Here is an 18,520-nt window from a genome sequence, read left to right on the forward strand (position 1 = left end):
CACCCCTTCAAAAACCTTTAAACGGAGGGGGAATCGAGCCACTCGCTTCCCTCTATAAGCGCGCGCTTCCCTCAGTTTCAGCTCCGTCCGGAGGCCAAAGACGGAGAGGGATGCGACGACTCCGCTGGGGTTTCGTCTCGATCCGAACTCGGGTATCGGCAAAAGCCCCTTCCATCGTATTTTGTTATCTTGTCAATGAAGATTCAACGCTTTTCTTCAAGATCCAATGTTTTAATACACATGCGAAGGTTGAATCTGAGCTTTGTACTCCTCGGCATCCAAATTCTAGCGATGTGAATATGTGCAGATTCTAGTAATCTGTGGAACTTAGTTTGCCTTCATTAATGTGTTGCCAAGAAGCTGGTAGGGTTTTATTCGAACCGATATTTGCATATAGGTTAGTTAGTATGTGAGAATTGGTGCTTTATGTTTCCATAGATCCAAGACAAGCCTTTATGTTTAGAACAGCCAAGCATGCGAATTTAGACTCAAGTAGATTCGACCAGTAAATTGAAACTAAGCTTCTAGATTTTCATCCTCAAAATGGGTCAATCTAGCAAGTTGCCTCAGGAAAGGAGAGAACATGGACTCATAATTGGGACATGTGCTTTCCTGGAAAGGATGTCTTCCGTTCTATAAGCTGATGCTGGTCCCGATGTCATCCATAGGCCTGTGAATGCTAAATGGTCGTGCAACTGTTAGTGTCTGCGGTTCCTCCTTGTGTATGACATTGGATGTACAGGTGAATTTGGGTTACGATCATCAGCAAGTACATTTATTGTTAGCTATCTTCAAGAAGGTTGCATATTAGAAAGACATTTGTAACAAATATAGTATTTTGAAGGTAAATACAATAAATCCACAATTTTATCACATTAAGCAACGAAATAAGTCAGAGAAATAAAGAGTATTAAAATGGGAAAGGAAACAAGAGAAGAAAGGGAAAAGATTACAAAACTCTTGAAAGCTGAGAGCCAAGAAATCTTCAAAATCAAATATCACATAACTGAAGTCTCTGAACCAGAATGTTGTGCAAGTGCAATGAACAATGTCAAATGGTAATCAAAAGCCCAGTTGAAGAGTCCCTTAATTCTTTCCTTCAGCTAGCCCATCATGAGGAAATCTATAAGCATCTTCATCTGGGAGGAAAGTTTTCTCCTTAGTGTCCCCCCAAAAACCAAGGACCGAGCTCCAAAGAGCATGTCAGGGGTTCCTAAAGGAGGAAGCTATAGAGCACAGGAAAATAATGTGATTAATAGTTCTGTCCATCAAAGAGTAGAGGGGCAAGAAGGATCCTGAAATTCTTCCTTAGGAAAAATCTCCCTAGAATGGGTTTATTTTTTAATGCCAGCAACATGAAACTGACATATATATGTTGAAGTTGAACCATCTTGTGTTTAATTCTCAATCATATTGTGTAATTGTCATGGGTTTGTTGCTTTCAGTATAGATGGGAACCTACTCTAGTCAGCTCATGCACAAGCCACAAGGTCAGATGAATGATTCTTGTCATAGCATGTGCTTACTATGCCATGCTCCACTGACATGCATGGTCACCTGAATATACATGTATGCCACTGACATGGTCAATGTGAATGGTCCTTGATATTGTTGATCCGTTAAATTGCTTTCTGTTTCCAGTAACATGTACCTATATTAAATAAGCATTCATTTCTAGAGTCATCTTTATTTGGATTTGATCACAAATTTCCTGCCATTAGTAGTTATATCATGAGAGCCTAATGCAACTACATGAAGAGCAATGTTTGGATGGGACCAACGTGTTAACTTTGTACTGGCGAGTATGATGATTGACTTTGTGCTTATTGACTTCATGAGCATGTCCACTATATGTGTTATTGGATTCTTTAACTTCTGAAGTCCTCAGGCAGTATGCTAGAGAATTTGTCGAAATAAATATATGATAATGTGATAGCAGATGTTGCAACATGTTCCTTTACATCCAGATTTTATTTTGATTCTTGTCATAGTCAATACATCGTTAGGATTTTAATAGTTGATATCAGCTACTTATTAGAGTTCTTAGGTAGATGCTTCTATTTCCTAATATATTATTGCAACTTGATGCTGACCAGTGTCGTGATTATTTCCTTGCATCTTGCATATGATTTTGACTGATAAAACCAACATATTATCATTGTTGATGTAATCATATTTGATTTCCCCTGAATTGTCTCCTATCAAAGCCATCATGGGGACCTTATATAATCTAGAAAAGACTTGAATAGCCAAGTGGAGACGAACTGACCTAAAATGGACAGCAATATGGAACTTGTGAGCATGTGAATAGCAAGAAGACTATAGGACTTGAATCCAAACTTGTTTTCTTTTTCTATCTGGAGTTTTTCATACTTATTTTTGTATCTAAAATCCCTTACTATTATTCAGTCATTGGTGCAGAGTCCCCGAATAAGTTATTCACTGACAGATTTTGTTTTGTTTTCCACTACACCACCTTCTTCTAGCCTGAAGAAAGTTGAAATAATTATAAATGTATACAACAAATCTTTTATGGGGCCTGTACATTATGATTGCTACATGAGCATTTGTAGAAAATCTTGATGTTTCAAGTATTCGTGTTCTTGGTTATTTGCCTTTAAAAGTGAAGATAATGTACAGCATGATTAGCTTGCCTAAGATTTAGGTATTTACCAGTGTCATATCAACCAGGTTATTTGCCCCTTTGGTTCCAGCATTTGTACCATGAATGATCACCACCGACAGCAATTCTAATCAAGCAAGAACTTTGCATGAGAAGCAGAGAGCCAAGTGTAGCCAAGGACAAACTTGCCGACAACTTGCAGTGAAGGCACTCTTCTTCGGCAAGTCATCTTTGGCTGCATTTGACTCTCTGTATCTTCAGGCAAAGCCCTTGTCAAAAAACTCAACTTTTATTCCTGATGTTAAAGCGGCAGCAGGTAAGCAACTCTATTCTTTACAACATGAATGATCACCACCAACAGTAATTCTAATCAAGCAAGAGCTTTGCATGAGAAGCAGAGAGCCAAGTGTAGCCAAGGACAAACTTGCCAACAACTTGCAGTGAAGGCACTCTTCTTCCAGCATGCGCCGGCAAGTCATCCTTGGCTGCATTTGACTCTCTGCATCTTCAGGCAAAGCACTCGTCAAGAAACTCTGAACTATTCTTCCTGATGTTAAAGCAGCAGCGGGTAAGCAACTCCATTCTCTTCATTGCACCACCCCATCTTTCATATTTTCTTCTGCATCTTCTAAGAGCTGGTATATATAGGCGAGGGCTGTCCACTAGATAGTAATTTGTGTAAAGGCATTAAATAAGGTGGAAATTTGTTTTACATCTTGAGGAATTCCATGGCCCACAAGGTTTGTAATGCCACTTTGTATCTTTCCTTCTATAGTCGGCATGATGACGGTGAGGTATCAATACAGAACTGGGCCATTTACCATAATTTAAGGGATTGTGTTCCTAAAAAGAAGGTTGTAGATTTGGAGGTGGTGGTGATTCACTGCTCGGTTGCTTTTCTAAGTTATTAGGCTGTTGGAGAAAATGCTTTTGATTGTAGGCAAGTGCGAGATCTGGAGGGACACGTGTGGTTTATGATCCAAAGATTGAGACCCGTCTTGCCCATGTAAATATATTAAAAAAAGAAAACACTCATTATTTAAAAGAGTGTTTGACTACTTCTTTTGCTTTTCTACTCCTTTTTTCAAGTATTGTTAGTATTCTCAAACCACATAGGCTAGCTCTGATTATGATAAGGTCATGATGTTGAAGTCTCTTCTGTGTGGTGTTATTGAGATATGTTCTTAAGCTCCATTGTCAACGTATCATTCTGTGTTAGCCATTCTCTCTGGAATTGTTATTCACAATTGCTTAGTCTGAAATAGATGCTAGGATATTATAATGCTGTCCTTTCCAATTTTCATTACTGATTTCTCTTCCATAGGTCTGGCTATTCAGAATAATTAGCATTGGTATCAATGTACCGCTGTTGATCGTAACTGTACTTAGGCTTAGCATAATTCATGCCCTTTGTCTTTCTTTGGTTGAAAAAAAATCTAATGTGATTTGTATATAGGACTGTTAAAAGGTTTTCTTCCAGAGCTGGAAGAGTAGGATTATTGAGTTGCTTCTTTTAGATATGATGATTTCCTGCTGATACAATATGATAACTGAGAAAAGAGTTCTACTGTTAACAGCATTGACTTCTATCAGGTGAATTATTGGCAAGATTATATCTCTAAAGTTGTTTTGCAAAACAATTTGTTTGATGCTCATCATTCATTGTCATTAACACTTCTTTTTGTCATCCATGAACTTGCTTTAATGGTGCATTCTTGCTTTGTCGGTTTGTGCTTAAAATTTGGGTTAATGACTACACTTGGCCCAGTCAAGATTAGCTGCCGCAATCTGAAATTTGCTCCATTTTGGCTGGTGGGTTTAATTTCAATACCCTTTTGACATTGAAGGGGTCACTGGAGTGTGTGCTTCATATTTCAAAAGATGCGCGACATATCTTCTCCTTTTGTTTGAAATTGAATGATCGAGCCTTTGTCCAGAGGTGGTAGGTTCACTGGATTGTTTTGAAGTACATGTGCCTTTTCTGGTGACGAATCTGATTCTGTGAAAGGATGGTGGGGGTCATTTAATTTAGATCTAACTCGTGTCCGCATGAGGTCCACCTACCTAATTATTCCATGGTTCATAAATTTATATACCCTACCCACAACTTTAAATTTTTTTAATTATTGTTTCATTTTGTCTTTTGGCATATGTTTTTGTGGTGAACCATCTTGCTTGCAATTCTTTTTTCTGTTTTCATGTTTTTTGTTGCTTCAATCTCTAAGAGTTAATGTATAGGGATAAGATTAGCAAGAGAGTCAATTATCAAAAACATAGATCCTTCACCTAGATATTCATTATGGAACTGACACAAAATCTTTCCTACACTACATAAGATAGATAAATAATTCTACATGAACTGTTAAATAACTCAATCATTTGACTTCATTATCAAGGAGATGTCCCTCCCAAGACCATGAGTGCTGATAGAAGATAAGAAGGATTTGATAGAGTGGAGGATTTTCCTTTGGATTTGTATCCAAAGAGTCAAATTTGCTCAAGGCCATTCTGAGCCTCCTACACCAAGGACATGATCAAAAGCTCACCTTGATGAAAGTGTAACAAATTTAACAGTGTGAGTCCAGTTAATTGGGCATGGCAATTGATTTAGTTTACTGTTGCAATATCTTCTCCATATTCTAGGCAGATCTTATCTCAGTGTTACAAACTTGAACAATGAAAATGAGTCATCTATCGAGCTGTGAGCTGCTGATGTAAAGGCATGTGCATGTTTGGTCCACATCTTTCCACATTGATCCATTTGTATGGTTAGAACAAGTTTGTATAGTCAAGGACTGGTTGACCATGATGTTGAAATGTTTTCGCAGTCCTGGTTATTTTTTATCAATGTGATTTACTGGAAGATCAAGCTTAATTAGGAGCATAGTTATCAAGTAGATCGGATTGGCTAATCTGATTTGGTTATTGAATCAAAAATCACAAAAAATGTAAATGCCTAATTCAGAATGACTATAAGCCGAAAGAACGGGTCGGTTTTGGAATGCTCATAGAATGAACATAAACTACTTGTAACAATAATCATTTGACGATACATTGTCATTTACAGGGTGTTTGATTGTCAAAAATTGGAAATGCCTACAAGTTGACATTTCTTGTTTAAAGTGTTGAGCTAGCTTTCACTCTAGGTCGGCATAAGTTGTCTGGATTAATGTAAGCCTTGTGAATGGATTAAAGTTAACTGTTTAATTGCATGAAGGATCATGTGGCCTTCTAATATCACTGATTCATTGTTATCTGTTAGTGAAAACTTAGAAATCAGACATAGATATGGAGGTATGTGTGTTCAACCATCTTGTGGTTCCATTCTTATCATATTGTCGCAAATCATAGGTATATTGTTTGCAGAATAGAGGGGTGCCTGGCCATTCATCAGGCCATGCATGATTTTTGTCATAGCATGTGCTTACTATGCAATGCGCTACCGACGAGCATGGTCACCTGACCAATATCAGGATACATGTATGCCACTGATAGTGGTATGGGTTGCTTTGAATAAAGAATATATTCACCATGAACATTTCTTGATATTGTTATTTAACTATATTGCTTTTTGTTTCCCCAATAACATGTACCTACGTTAGATATGTACTCATTCTCAGGACATCTTTATTTATGTTTTATCATGAATTGCCTACCATAAGTACTTTTACAGTTTACACCATGAGTGCCTCATGGAATCATGACTCATGAAGGTCCCAACTTGATAATGAGGATTGTGATGACTAACATTTACATAGGTGCTTCATGAGCATGTCAACATTCGGTATAAATGAGTGCTTTGACTTTAAAGTATTCTGTCAGGCTCTCTCTAGCATTGCGCTTTGACTTCTAAAGTATTCTGTCAGGCTCTCTCTAGCATTGCTTTGGATGGGTTATTAATTCTGAAGATGTCATCATAAATTGAGTCCGTTGGTGGTAACAAAGCAAGGACTTATGGTAGAGACACTGCCTGAATGTATATATTCTAGTGTGCTAGTAGGCGTTGCAACATTCAAGATGTTACATTCAGTTGTTCATATCAGGCATCACAAGTTATACATGCAATGTGTAGTTTGTTATTACAAATGCTTGCTATCTGAATCTATGATTAGTAAAACTTAATATGATTGGTTCCTTTGCATCCTTACAGCCAATAGTCAATAAAAGTATAGGATTTTGATAGTCCAAATCAGTTACTCTTGCAAATTCTCAGTTTGATACTTATAATTCCTAATAGGTTATTGCAACTTGATGCTGAAGTGTGTCAATTAATCATTTCCTTGTATCCTGCATTTGTTTTTGATAGATAACGCTAGACATTGTCAATGCTATTATCTTATATGTTCCACAAATTGTCCCCTTTCTTAGTCATCATAGGGGCCATATATATTTCCAGAAAAGATCTTGAAGATCTAAGTGGAGATTAATGTGTTCAAACTTGAAAAGTACCAGACTGGCCTAGAATGGACTGCTATATGGAACTTGTAAGCATGTAAACCTGAATTAGCAAGATGACTCCAGAACTTGAACCCCTACTTACTTTCTTTTTCTACTTGAGTTTTTCATACATATTACTGTATGAAAAATTCCTTGTTATCATGCAAATAGTGCTGACTCTTTGGATGTGTGATCACCAACAGTTTTTGCTTTATTTCCCACTACTCCACCTTCTTATGTAGCCTGTAGAAAGTTGATATAATTATAAATATACTCAACAAATCTTTTCTGGAGCCTGTAATTGTTACTTATGCATGAGTATTCATAATAATCTTGAGCTTTCCGGTATTCCTGTGTTCTTGGTTGTTTACATTAAAAATGAAGACAAGGTGCAATATCATTTCCCTACCTGAGTTCAGGTACTTACCATTGTCATACAAACCTGGTTACTTGCCACCTAGGTTCCCGTGATTTGCAACATGATTGATCACCAATGACAGCAGCCCTAATCAAGCAAGAGCTTTGCATGAGAAGAAGAGAGCCAAGTGTAGCCAAGGACAAACTTGCCGACAACTTGCATGTGAAGAGACTCTTCTTCCAGCTTATGCCGGCAAGTCATCCTTGGCTGCATTCCACTCTCTTCATCTTCAGGCAAAGCCATCGTCAAGCAGCGGCAGGCAAGCAAACTCTATTCTCTTCATTGCACCATCCCTTCTCACATTTTTCTGCTGCATCCTCTAGTCTGATACAAGAGCTGGTATATATAGTCAAGGCTTGTCAATAAATAGTAATCTTTGTGAAGCCATTGAATAATATGGAAAATTCTTGTGCACCTTGAGGAATCCCACGGTGCTTGTGGTTTGCAGTGCTACTTCTGATCTTTCCTTTTTCAGTTGGTGTGATGACTCATGAGGTATCAAAACAGAAGCTGGCCATTTATCATAAGTTCAAAGGGATTGTGGTCCTCAAAAGAAGGCTGTAGATATGGAGATGGTGGTGATTTACTTGTTAGTTGCTTTTATAAGTTGTTAGGCTGTTGCTGGAATGGTCTTGATTGTAGGCGAGTCTGAGATATGGAGGGGACTCGTGTGGCTCATGATCACGAGCTTGTTAGTTCTTTGACTACTTCTTTTGCAGTTTTTTTCCTCCTTTTTTCATGCATTGTTTGTTAGCATTCTCAAACTTCATAGGCTATCCCTTACTATGATGAGGATCTTGATGTATGGTGCTATTGAAATTTGTCCCTAAGTTCCATTGCTAATGTCTCATTCTCTGCAAGCCCTTCTCTCATGATTTATCATACAGGATTGCTTTGTCTGGTATAGATGCTTGAATACTTTATAGGATGCTTGCCAGTTTCCATTAGCGAGGTTCCTTTCCATTGGTCTGGTTGTGTATGGTAATCAGCACTAATATAGCAAGGTATTCTACGTAGACGCTTATTGTGCTTTATGGTTTGAAGAAAACTTAAGGTGATTTGTTTGTATTTCTCTGTTGAAAGGGGTGTTTTTCCGACCTGGTAGTATTAATGAGTTGCTAGTTTCTTTTTAGATTTGATGATTGATTGCTGTTATAGTATGATCTCCTAAAAAGGAATTTTACTGTTAACAGCAATGACTTTTCACAGGCGAATTCTTGGTTAGAGTGCACCTGTAAAGTTGTTGTGCGAAGCAATTTATATAATGCTAATCATCCATTGTCATTAACTCTTTTTTTTGGTGTCATCTTTAAACTTGCTTTAAAGGTCCATTCTCTCTTGTCGGATTGTGCTAAAAAGTTGGGGTGATGACTACAATGGGCCCAGTCAAGATTAGCTGCTGCAATCTCACACTTGCTCCATTTTGGCTGGTGGGGTTCATCTGACTCGACGCACTGGGATCGCATCTGTTCCAATACCCTTTGGACACTGAAGGTGGTCGCTCGAATTCATGCTTTCCATTTCAAAAGATAGGACAGATCTCCTTTTGTTTGAGATTGAGTCGTCCGGCTTTTGTCCATAGGTGGTGGGTTCACTGGATAATTTGGAGCAGCTACTGAAGAATCTGATTCTGTCAAAGGATAGCTGGGGTCACTAATATTTGATCTGAGATGTGTCCCTCTGAGGTCCACTTACCTAATTATTCCACGGTATGCTGTTTATGAACTTCTACTCTTTGCCTGTGATTCTCATATATTTTTTTTATTGCCTTTTGCATATGTTTTCTTGGTCAACTTGCTTGTGTTTCTTCTTCTTTAATGTTTCTTGTTGCTTCAATCTCTATAAGATTAATCTGTAGAGAAACAAAATTATCTAGATAGTAGATTATCAATACACGTAGATCCTTCACAATCCTAGTCCATCTGACATGAAATCTTTCCTGCGCTTCAAAAGATGGGTAAATAATATTACATGACTTCATTATCCAGGAGATCGTCTCCCGAATTAAATCCTTTTTAGGGAAGATAAGAAGGGTTTAATAGAGTAGCAGGATTTGTATCCATAGGATCTGGAACATTTCTCTAGGCCATTCTGGGCCCGATGGGCCTCCTCCTACACCAATGACATGATCAAAAGCAATTTTTGATGAGCGAGACCAACAAATTTGGCAGCCAGCATATCATAGTTAATTGGGCATCTCAGATGATTTACTTAAAGCATTGCAATATCTTCTCCTCAAGTGGTATACTTCTAGTCAACCAAACGCTTGCAAACATGTTACGTGTAGCAATCACCTCATTTGTGGGCATCTAAATTCTCTTGAGTGTTATCAACAACATAAAACAAAAGAAAAAATATTTAAAGTTACCACAAGATATTGGAATGAAACTCTAGATTGATGTAAAATGTTTTTTATTACACATGAGCTAAGAAAATAATCTAAGGATTAGTGATCTTGTGGCTGGCCTGGTCATTAAAATTTTGACATAAGATTCAGATTAGTTGTTGGGCTGGGTTGCATGGATGGGCATACCACTTCCACTTTGACAAGGGAAGAAACAAATTTTCTCTTTTAAATGGAATAAAATTCTACAAATGAGCAATTGATGAATCATTGGGGTCTCCTCTTCATGCTTAAAAATGTTGTTAGTGTTATGGAAGATAGAGTAACATACTGAGCATCTTATGAGGGTTTACTGTCTTTATATTGCAAAATAGAGAACGACGCAAATCCTTGATGTTTTTCCATAATGGTACCAATTGCCATTGACACCTTCATAGGTAAATATTGACATAATTGAATGTTGAACTACAATTATGAGAGCTTCACAGAATTACCTTTGTATGATCTGTTGTAAATCTTCATGCAGAAACAGGGCTTTGAATGTTGAACTACTTGTTATTCTGATGGACTTGGTACCAACAAGCACTATCCTCTTTAACAAGCTACTCCAATTGTCAATACAAACTTTTCTTTTCTCTTCTTTTTTGATTGTGACGGCATAGATTTGCCCTCTCATCAGAGTGCATGCATCACTTAGTGGGAGAGTTCGAACGATCTGGGGGTATCTGTACGGTCGAAAGGGTTATCTACAGCTTCATTCAGAGCATAGGCACAAATTTGCCCATGGAGGTTTTCTTGCTGCTCTCCGATCCTGAGGAATTGGTGCCTGTTAAAATTCACAAACAAACAAAGGTTTAGCCGAAATCTTTATTGGCCAGAAGAAAAGAGGAAACTGGAATGAAGTAAGATGGGGCAAGAAGGTGTCATATACCAGAAAGGAATCTAGTCTTGCTTCTCCTGCTTCATTGCCATGGTTATCATCCATGTCCTGCTCCTGATCCTCATTGACCATTTTGCCACGATCATCACTGTGTTCCTTTAAGTTGGTGTAGGCGGTGGATGAACTCTTGATGTAGCAGATGTACTTGTGTTGGTCATCCTGGATGTAGACTATTGGGACATGGCTGAGCCTGGGCCACTCCTCGCCATTCTGAAGACAACTACGAAGCAATTGGCTGCTGCCCTCGATGTCGAGTCTCTGAAGCGCAGTGAATTGTGCTTGCAGGCCTGTCACCAGCCACTTCGGCAGATAACTCATTTTATTGTTGGATACTTCCAAGAACTCGAGTGCAGGGAGATCAGAGACACTTTCCAGGCCTGATTCATCGTGTATTTGCATTCTTTTCATGGAAGAGAAGCCGCAGATCGACTTCAGACTACCAACACCTTTAGTCTGCAATCTGGTTAAGGCTGTGGCATGGCGGCTCAAGGCTTCTGGGAGATCTCTCAACCTGGGACAATCAACAAGGTGCAGGTGGCTCAAGCGAGGCATGGCCACCGCCACCTCGTCGTCTCCGATCACCCCCCAGTGCCATTCTTCCCAGTTTATCATCCCATCAAACCACAACTCTGTCAGCTTCGGAAACGACACAGGCGAAGAAGAACGACGCTTCCCCCCAGCAGCTTCGCACCCCAAGAACTCTGACCCAATGGCTACAACCGCAGATGCACCTCTTATCCGAAGGAACTCCAGGTTGGGGAGCTTCCCCAGCGGCGGAAGCCATGGGCAGAGCCGGCAGTCGACGAGAACCAGACGCCTCAGATTACCAAGGAGCAGCCCGACGCTTGCAGTCGTCAACCAGGTAGGGTAACGGCGGCCGAAGAAATGCTGGATCTCGAGCTTATCGAGCGACGATGGCGGATGAAGAGCCGTGTCGAACACCCTCTCAATTCTCTCCATCTCCTCCTCCGCATACCCGAAGCTCGGCGGCGCGGTGTCAGCTCGGCAAGGTGAGCAGTGCATCTCCACCCACTCCAGGTCCTGGTTATTCCTCAACCCCTTCGCTGCTGCTTCTCCCGGCTCTGCAGCAGCCCATGCCCTCTCCAGCTTGGATATCGCCAGCCATCGAAGCCTCCGAAGGTTGCTTACCTCTTCCAAGCTGCACCATTCTCTCCCTGTGTTCACCACCAGCCCTCGAAGCACGTTGAGATGTTGCAGCCTCCCGATTCCGGACGGGAAGCCCTCCACCGGCACGCATTCCAGGTCGAGGCTCCTCAGGTTGTGCAGTTTGACCACGCTCTTGGGGAGGTTGCTTATCCGTGATCGATTAAGGATCAGATACTGCAGGTTTACCAGATTCCCTATGCTCTCAGGAAGCTCCCTTATGTGACAGTCGGAGAGATCCAAGTACCTCAAATGTATCAGCTCTCCGATGTGTTGCGGTAGCCCCAGAATCCTGGTGTCAGCAAGATGAAGCACCCTCAAGCGCGTCAACTTCCTCAGGTGATCATCCACATCCGTCTCACTCACGCTTGTCCTCTCCAGCAACAGCGTCCTCACCGACTCTTGCTTCTTGATCGCGTCGAGGATGGGCTGGATTCGCTGCGTTCCCGGGGCTATGACCGAGACCCGACGCAGCTTGGCCGAGGCGGCGCTCTTCCACCCTTGCTGCACGTCTTTCACGAACAAGCTCTCGTCCCTCGTCAAGAAATGCGCGAGCGAGCGGAGCAGGTCGTGCATGGTGCACCCGAACTGGTCGTGATACATGGGGTGGGGTTGCAGTAGGCTTCTCCGGATGAGCTCCCTGTAGTACTCCTCCCCTGCTGCCTCCGGCGTCAGGTCTCCTGCTGCTTGCACAAACCCCTCTGCGATCCAGAACTGGATGAGGTATTGCCTGAGATGGATGTAGTCCTCCGGGAACATGGCGCAGTAGAGGAAGCACTGCTTCAGCTGGGACGGCAGGTCCTCGTAGCTCAGGTACAGCGCCCCCTTGACGCCCTCGGGAAGCCCTGTCTGCGACCACGCCGCGCTCCGGAGCACCTGCTCCCATGCCCTTCTGCTGAGCCCCTTGGTGCAGAGTACACCTCCGATGGTCTTGATGGCGAGGGGAAGCCCGTCGCACTTCTCCACTATCTTCAACCCTATGTCCGCAATCGACCGGGCGTCCCTTTCCTCGTCGTCGCCGTGAGCGACCTTTTTGCACAGGAGGGACCAGCCGTCGTGCAGCGGCAGCAACTTCATTCTGTGGATGTGGACTGCCTTCATCCGCCTAGCGATGCCTTCGTTTCTGGTGGTGACAAGAACCCTGCTCCCCGCCGCCCCGCCCTGCAGAGGATTCCGGAGCAGGTCCTCCCAGATGTACTCGCTCCAGACGTCGTCCAACACGAGCAAGAACTTGTTCCCTCGGAGGAGGCTCTCCACCACGGGCTCCAGCAGCGCCCTGCTCCTGGCTCCGCCGTCGCTTCCGCCGGCGCCGGCGATTATGTCTCTCAGGACGTCGCTTTCCACGAACTCCTGGGACACGCAGACCCACATGGTCCTTCGGAAGCTGGCCTTGGTCCTGTCGTCATGGAACACCTTCTGAGCCAGCGTCGTCTTGCCGATGCCGCCTATCCCCACAACGGCGAGCACGAGAACGTTACTCCTCGTGTCCTCCTTGGTCAGCAGCTCCACCAGATCCCTGGCGTCCTCCTCCATTCCCGTGCCGACGATGTCGGACTCCAGCACAGGGGAAGTCTTGCGACTGACTCGAGAAGTCGGCTTCCGGTCGGAGTACACCCTGAGATCGAACGCGGTCCTCCTGGCGGAGATCTCCTCCAGCCTCCGGTTGAGATCCCTGATTCTGACACCGATCTCATGGGTGAGCTCCACTTGCCGGCCGAAGCCGGAGAACCAGGAAAAGCGGCGGCGCTTGCGAGCTCCCGCCCGCGCCGTGGGTTTCTTCTCGGCCTGGACCTGGCACTCGTCGAGGATGTCGTCGGCGTCGTACATGGCGTCCTTGAGCTCCCTGAGCCAGTCGTCGATGGCCTCGTCCTCGATCCGCCGCCTCTCGGCGTCACGGAGCACGTGCCGTATCGTCCGCAGCGTGCGCTGCAGCCTCTGGATCTCGCCGGGGACACCCAGCAAAGCGTCCGCCTCTTCCATGGCCAAGTCTCCCAGCGCATTGAGGAGCCTGGAGACGAAGGCCTCTACTACCATGGCCATTTCTCCTTTCGGTCGATTCCAAGCAGATGGCTATAAATGTAAGGGACCATCGACATCGGAAAGGGCTGCTGAGGAGCCGATCATTCGTTCCATGTCTGCGCATTGACCTCGAGAGGAGACCACATGTGAAGCAGACGCAGCGTGGGCGCTCGCGAGAAGACGGAGTTAAGCCAGCGTGGCGCAGCGGTCAACCTTTAAACTGGTGACACAGTTGCCATGGACTGGTCAACGGCACACGGTATTGGCATCTTATTATGGACCACTAGATTCTGGTATCTACCGAGACGAAATCATTTTTAAGGTATGCGGGATTTGGAGTTATTAAAATATTCGTATCTAAAACGATAGATATAATAAAATATATCTATCCTAGTCATTAATATTAATGAATTCAGGTTGTCTGATATTTCACCACTTACACCAATTAATAATTGAAAGTTTTAATTAGTAAATCTTGATTGTTTGACTTGTTGGGACTTTGGGGTCAACTTAGATTACAATTAGAACTTGTAGCTGCAAGCCTCAATGTATCCGAGTAGTTAAGCTTGTTAGAAAGAAAATATCGTTCATATTTTAGGTTTGGATTTGTATATGCAGAATTGTTTGATATACTTCCGAGATCCGAGATGAAAACATATAACTTCTAAAGCACACCTTTCGGGGGAACAAATAATAGAAAATCTATTGTCAATCGACATGTGGTTATTATATGAGATTTAAGTTATCCTCCTCTCATTCGCCTATATGGACGAAGTAAGTTCAAAGCAAATAAACATAAGTTTTTTTCTCGTCCATTATGATAAGGAAGACAATTACACACTTCCTTATCTTCTAAGTCCTCCCACCATGGCAAGCCTCAAGGCTTCCCTCCGTTGTGGTGAATTTTAGGTTCTCTCGTCGTAGTGAGTTTCAAGTCTTCCATCGTGGCAGATTTTGGGTCCTCCCTTCGTCATTGCGAATTTCTATTCATGTGGGTCGGGCTTTTTCGACCGCGGTAGTCAGAGCTCCGTGGAGAACATCAAGGTCCCTTTCACGGTGAGCATGGGGTGCAAAAGGCCTGCATGATGTAAATGAAGATCACTTAAAGGAGTTGCCCCTCGAGTTTCTCATCCCCGTATGATGTGATTCGTGAGGGCGTCAATTAGGGTGGATTTACTAGAGTCATTCATCCCTAGCATCACAAAGATTTCCCCTTCAGGTGCCTCACTAGAGATGGAATTTAATAGTGTCTCAATCTTGGAGATAACCTCTGGTGGCTTGAGGTCGACAGCGAGGTCAATGGCGAGGTCGTTCTTGCATAAAAGCAACAATTGCCAATCTTTCTTCATGTTGTACGAGAGATCAATGAAGATGAGAATAAAAGAGACGAAGGCAGAAGACTAAGTGGTTGTTGGCGCCACCTCTAGGAGCAAAATCATTGAGCTCGAGGATGTGGTGTTCCAAGGAGGTGTAGCTATCGCTTTTGATGATGTTGTTGCTGTGAGCATCACCAACACGCTTGAAGAGATGTTAAGGGTGATGGACTTTTTATTGTCGTCACATTTGAAGTTGTGGTTAGTGTTAGCTTAGGGGTTGTGGTAGCCGAGTAGGCCAAGTGGTGGCGATAGTTTTTGATGTTTTTTCATGTTGTACGAGAGATTGGTGAAGACAAGGATAAAAGGGATGGAGATGGAAGGCCAAGTGGTCGCTGGCGCCACCTCCAACGATGAAGTCATCAAGTTTGAGGACGTGGTGCTCCAAGAGTCGTAGCCATCGCTTTCAGTGATGTCACTGTTGTGAGCACGTGAAGTTATTCAGCTCGAGGATGTGGTGGTCCGGGGAGGTGTAGCCATTGCTTTCAGTAATGTCATCGTTATGAGCAACGTTGATGTGCTTAAAGAGCTAGCTGAGGATGATGGATTTTCCGTCATCGTCGCTTCCGAGGGTGAGAGGCTCGAGTCATTAAACAAATGCCAAGATCGCATTGGCATTTGAACCAAGGTAAATGCATTCACATACGGAACAGGTAGCTATTGCCCCCCTTGAGTGAAAGTTCTATGGATCGGGAAAAGGGCCTCCTCGCTTGAGCGTTTGTTGATAGGGTTATTAGGTGGACATTCTATCGCTAAAATATTATTAAAAAATATCGTTGACATCTTGGTCAGCTTTAGTTAGTAATATAAGGTCCCTAAATGTGGGTTTAGAGTAATTTCAAAAAGGAGAGAGAGCTTTCCCCACTTATTCTGTATATGTTTTTAAAGGATGAGAAGGAAGTTTGTGATTGACTTTCTTATCATAAAGGAAGACAAGAAAGTTTGTGATTGTCTTTCTTATCATAATGGGCAAGAAGGAAGCTTGTATTTATCTGCTTTAAATCTTTATCCACATTGGCGGATGGGTGGAGGGTGACTTGGATCTCACGTGGCAACTATGTGTCAATCGGCAGTAGATTCCCTATCATTTGTCTTCCTCGAAGGTGTGCTTCGGGAGCTTTTACGTTTATACTTCAAAGGCACTTTAGACAACCCTACACATATGGGACCGAACCATGTTAGGCTAATTAAGATGTCAATAATATTTTCCCATAATATTTCGATGTTAGAAAGAGAGCTCAGAGGGATCGCTAGCTGGTGCAGTACCCAAGCAAACTTTTGGCACTAGTGGCACCTCCAGATATAGGTGATTGTGTCCTTACGCAATGTCAGCTAGTAGAACCCTTATCAAAGCACCTCGAATGCAATGGTTCGTTCATTTAGGTGCTTTCTGTAAATACCTTTGTACACCTCGATAAGCACCTTCTCAACTTCTTGTGGTGTCAAACACCTGTGGAAGGATTAGCTGAAGGACCTACAGTACAGACAATCATTAATTATGTAATACCATGCTTAATGATGCTTGACCCTTCGAGACGTCGTGTGATCAATAGGGAGTGCCTCGTCTCTTTTGTAACATAAGATCTCGTCAATGTAGCTCGATTCTTTCTTGACTATGGCTATGTCATGCCCTTCAATGGTTTGAGTCGATAATGCCTTAACAATTAGCCAAACTTCCCTCAGAGCTTGGGTGGAGGCTAACCTAGCTAGTGTGTTAGCTTGGGCATTTTCTATATGAGGTACCCACAGGATGCAGATTTAAGAGAAGCTTAGGGCTAACAGTCGCACCTCAATAAGGTACTTCGTCATGGTCCCATCTCGGGCTTCATAGCTCATGTCAACTTGGCTCAAGACTAGTTATGTGTCGTTAAACACACTGTCAAGTCTTGCACCAAGAGCTCTCGAGTGAGTCAGAGCCCTAAGATAAGCGTTTCATATTTAGCCACATTATTAGATATTTTAAACTCGAACTATAAAGCTTGTTTATACACTTGCTTATTGGGACATTTCAGGACAAGCTCAGCACCATCCCTTTCTGATGTGGTGGAACCATTTATGAACAGGGTCCATGCCGAGAGGGTGTGTTTGTCGACTTCAACCTCGAGCGAGGGGGTGAGCTTTAACATATATATCAAATGTCAAACTCGCTCAGCTATACCAACGACCTCAGCATCTGCTTTGTGCCACAAATCCCAAAAAGGTCCATGCTATATTGGAGATACATCTACTTTGATCGGTGAAGGAAGTGCAGTAGTTAATGTGGTGAATCGCTTAGCTAGTTTTTATCCTAGTCTAGAGATAAGTGTCTGCCCTTCTTTTAGGCCTTGAAAAATCCAAAAGGTTTCCTGTAGATTGAGAAGCGCTAGGAGGCATTTGAGAAGCTGAAGTACCACTTCGCCCAATTGTCATATCTCTCCTCCATTTCCGGTGAGGCTCTCGGCCTCTATCTCGTTACCACTAAGTAGATTGTTAACTCAATATTGGTGCGGGATGACTCAAGAGTCCAAAAACTCATATATTATGTCAATCATATACTAAGTGGAACCAAGGAGCGATATCCTCCCATCGAGTGGATGACTTTTGCACTAGTATTAGTGACGATGAAGCTCCATCCATATTTTCAAGCACATCCCATACAAGTGATCACCAACCAACCACTCAGGTATATCCTTTCGCGAATTAATGTCTTGAGATAGATGTTAAGGTGGTCGGTAGAGCTAGATGAGTTGAACGTCCGATACATATCGAGGGTTACCATTAAGGTTCAAGTGTTGATAGACTTCATATCGAAACTGACTCCCTCGTCGGAGATTGAAGTCGACAAGCATATTCCATCATATCCATGATATCATTAAATAATAATAAATACTTTGTGATCAAATTCGAGCACAGGCTTCTAAGATCAAAGTCGGTGCAAAGTGTCGAACCATCGAAAAGAAGCATTATCATTTGGATCCCGTATCTTAAAGCAATATGACATTGATTACTCGTGTGCATGAACCTATTTGGCTACCTTGCATCGCCCAACGGACGACTTCCCACTTGCCAACGACTCTCAACGTCGACTCCGTCTGTGTGGATTCCTGACCACGTCTGTTGTTCCTGCCCTACAGTTAGGATCCTCTCTCTCTCTCTCTCTCTCTCTCGTCACTCAAATAGAGACAAGACGACGGCTTCCAAGTCGGTCATCCTCATCGGTTAA

At 42.7% G+C, this 18,520-nt stretch overlaps 1 protein-coding gene and 1 long non-coding RNA gene across 2 annotated transcripts; one reads left to right on the plus strand and one right to left on the minus strand.

The window, feature by feature from the left end:
• Nucleotides 1-16: 16 nt before the first annotated feature.
• Nucleotides 17-10,477, plus strand: LOC135593650 (uncharacterized). Its single transcript, XR_010479753.1, has 4 exons — nt 17-152; nt 8,805-8,972; nt 9,061-9,187; nt 10,349-10,477. It is a non-coding gene; the product is annotated as an uncharacterized LOC135593650 (long non-coding RNA).
• LOC135593649 (disease resistance protein RGA2-like) lies at nt 10,245-14,392 on the minus strand. Its single transcript, XM_065083850.1, has 2 exons — nt 10,754-14,392; nt 10,245-10,648 (listed from the first exon to the last, which is right to left on the minus strand). Exons 1-2 carry the CDS (start codon nt 13,964-13,966, stop codon nt 10,577-10,579), a joined length of 3,285 nt encoding a protein of 1,094 aa, XP_064939922.1. The 5' UTR covers nt 13,967-14,392; the 3' UTR covers nt 10,245-10,576.
• Nucleotides 14,393-18,520: the final 4,128 nt, after the last annotated feature.

This window comes from Musa acuminata, chromosome BXJ1-9 (assembly GCF_036884655.1).
Source record: "Musa acuminata AAA Group cultivar baxijiao chromosome BXJ1-9, Cavendish_Baxijiao_AAA, whole genome shotgun sequence".
NCBI lineage: Eukaryota > Viridiplantae > Streptophyta > Magnoliopsida > Zingiberales > Musaceae > Musa > Musa acuminata.

Bases quoted from the DNA above. Each gene is read 5' to 3' on its own strand.
- LOC135593649 (XM_065083850.1), bottom strand. From the start codon at position 13,966: ATGGCCATGGTAGTAGAGGCCTTCGTCTCCAGGCTCCTCAATGCGCTG. The intron at 10,649-10,753 runs GTATATGACACC...GAATTTTAACAG, and splicing joins CAAGACTAGATTCCTTTCTG to GCACCAATTCCTCAGGATCG.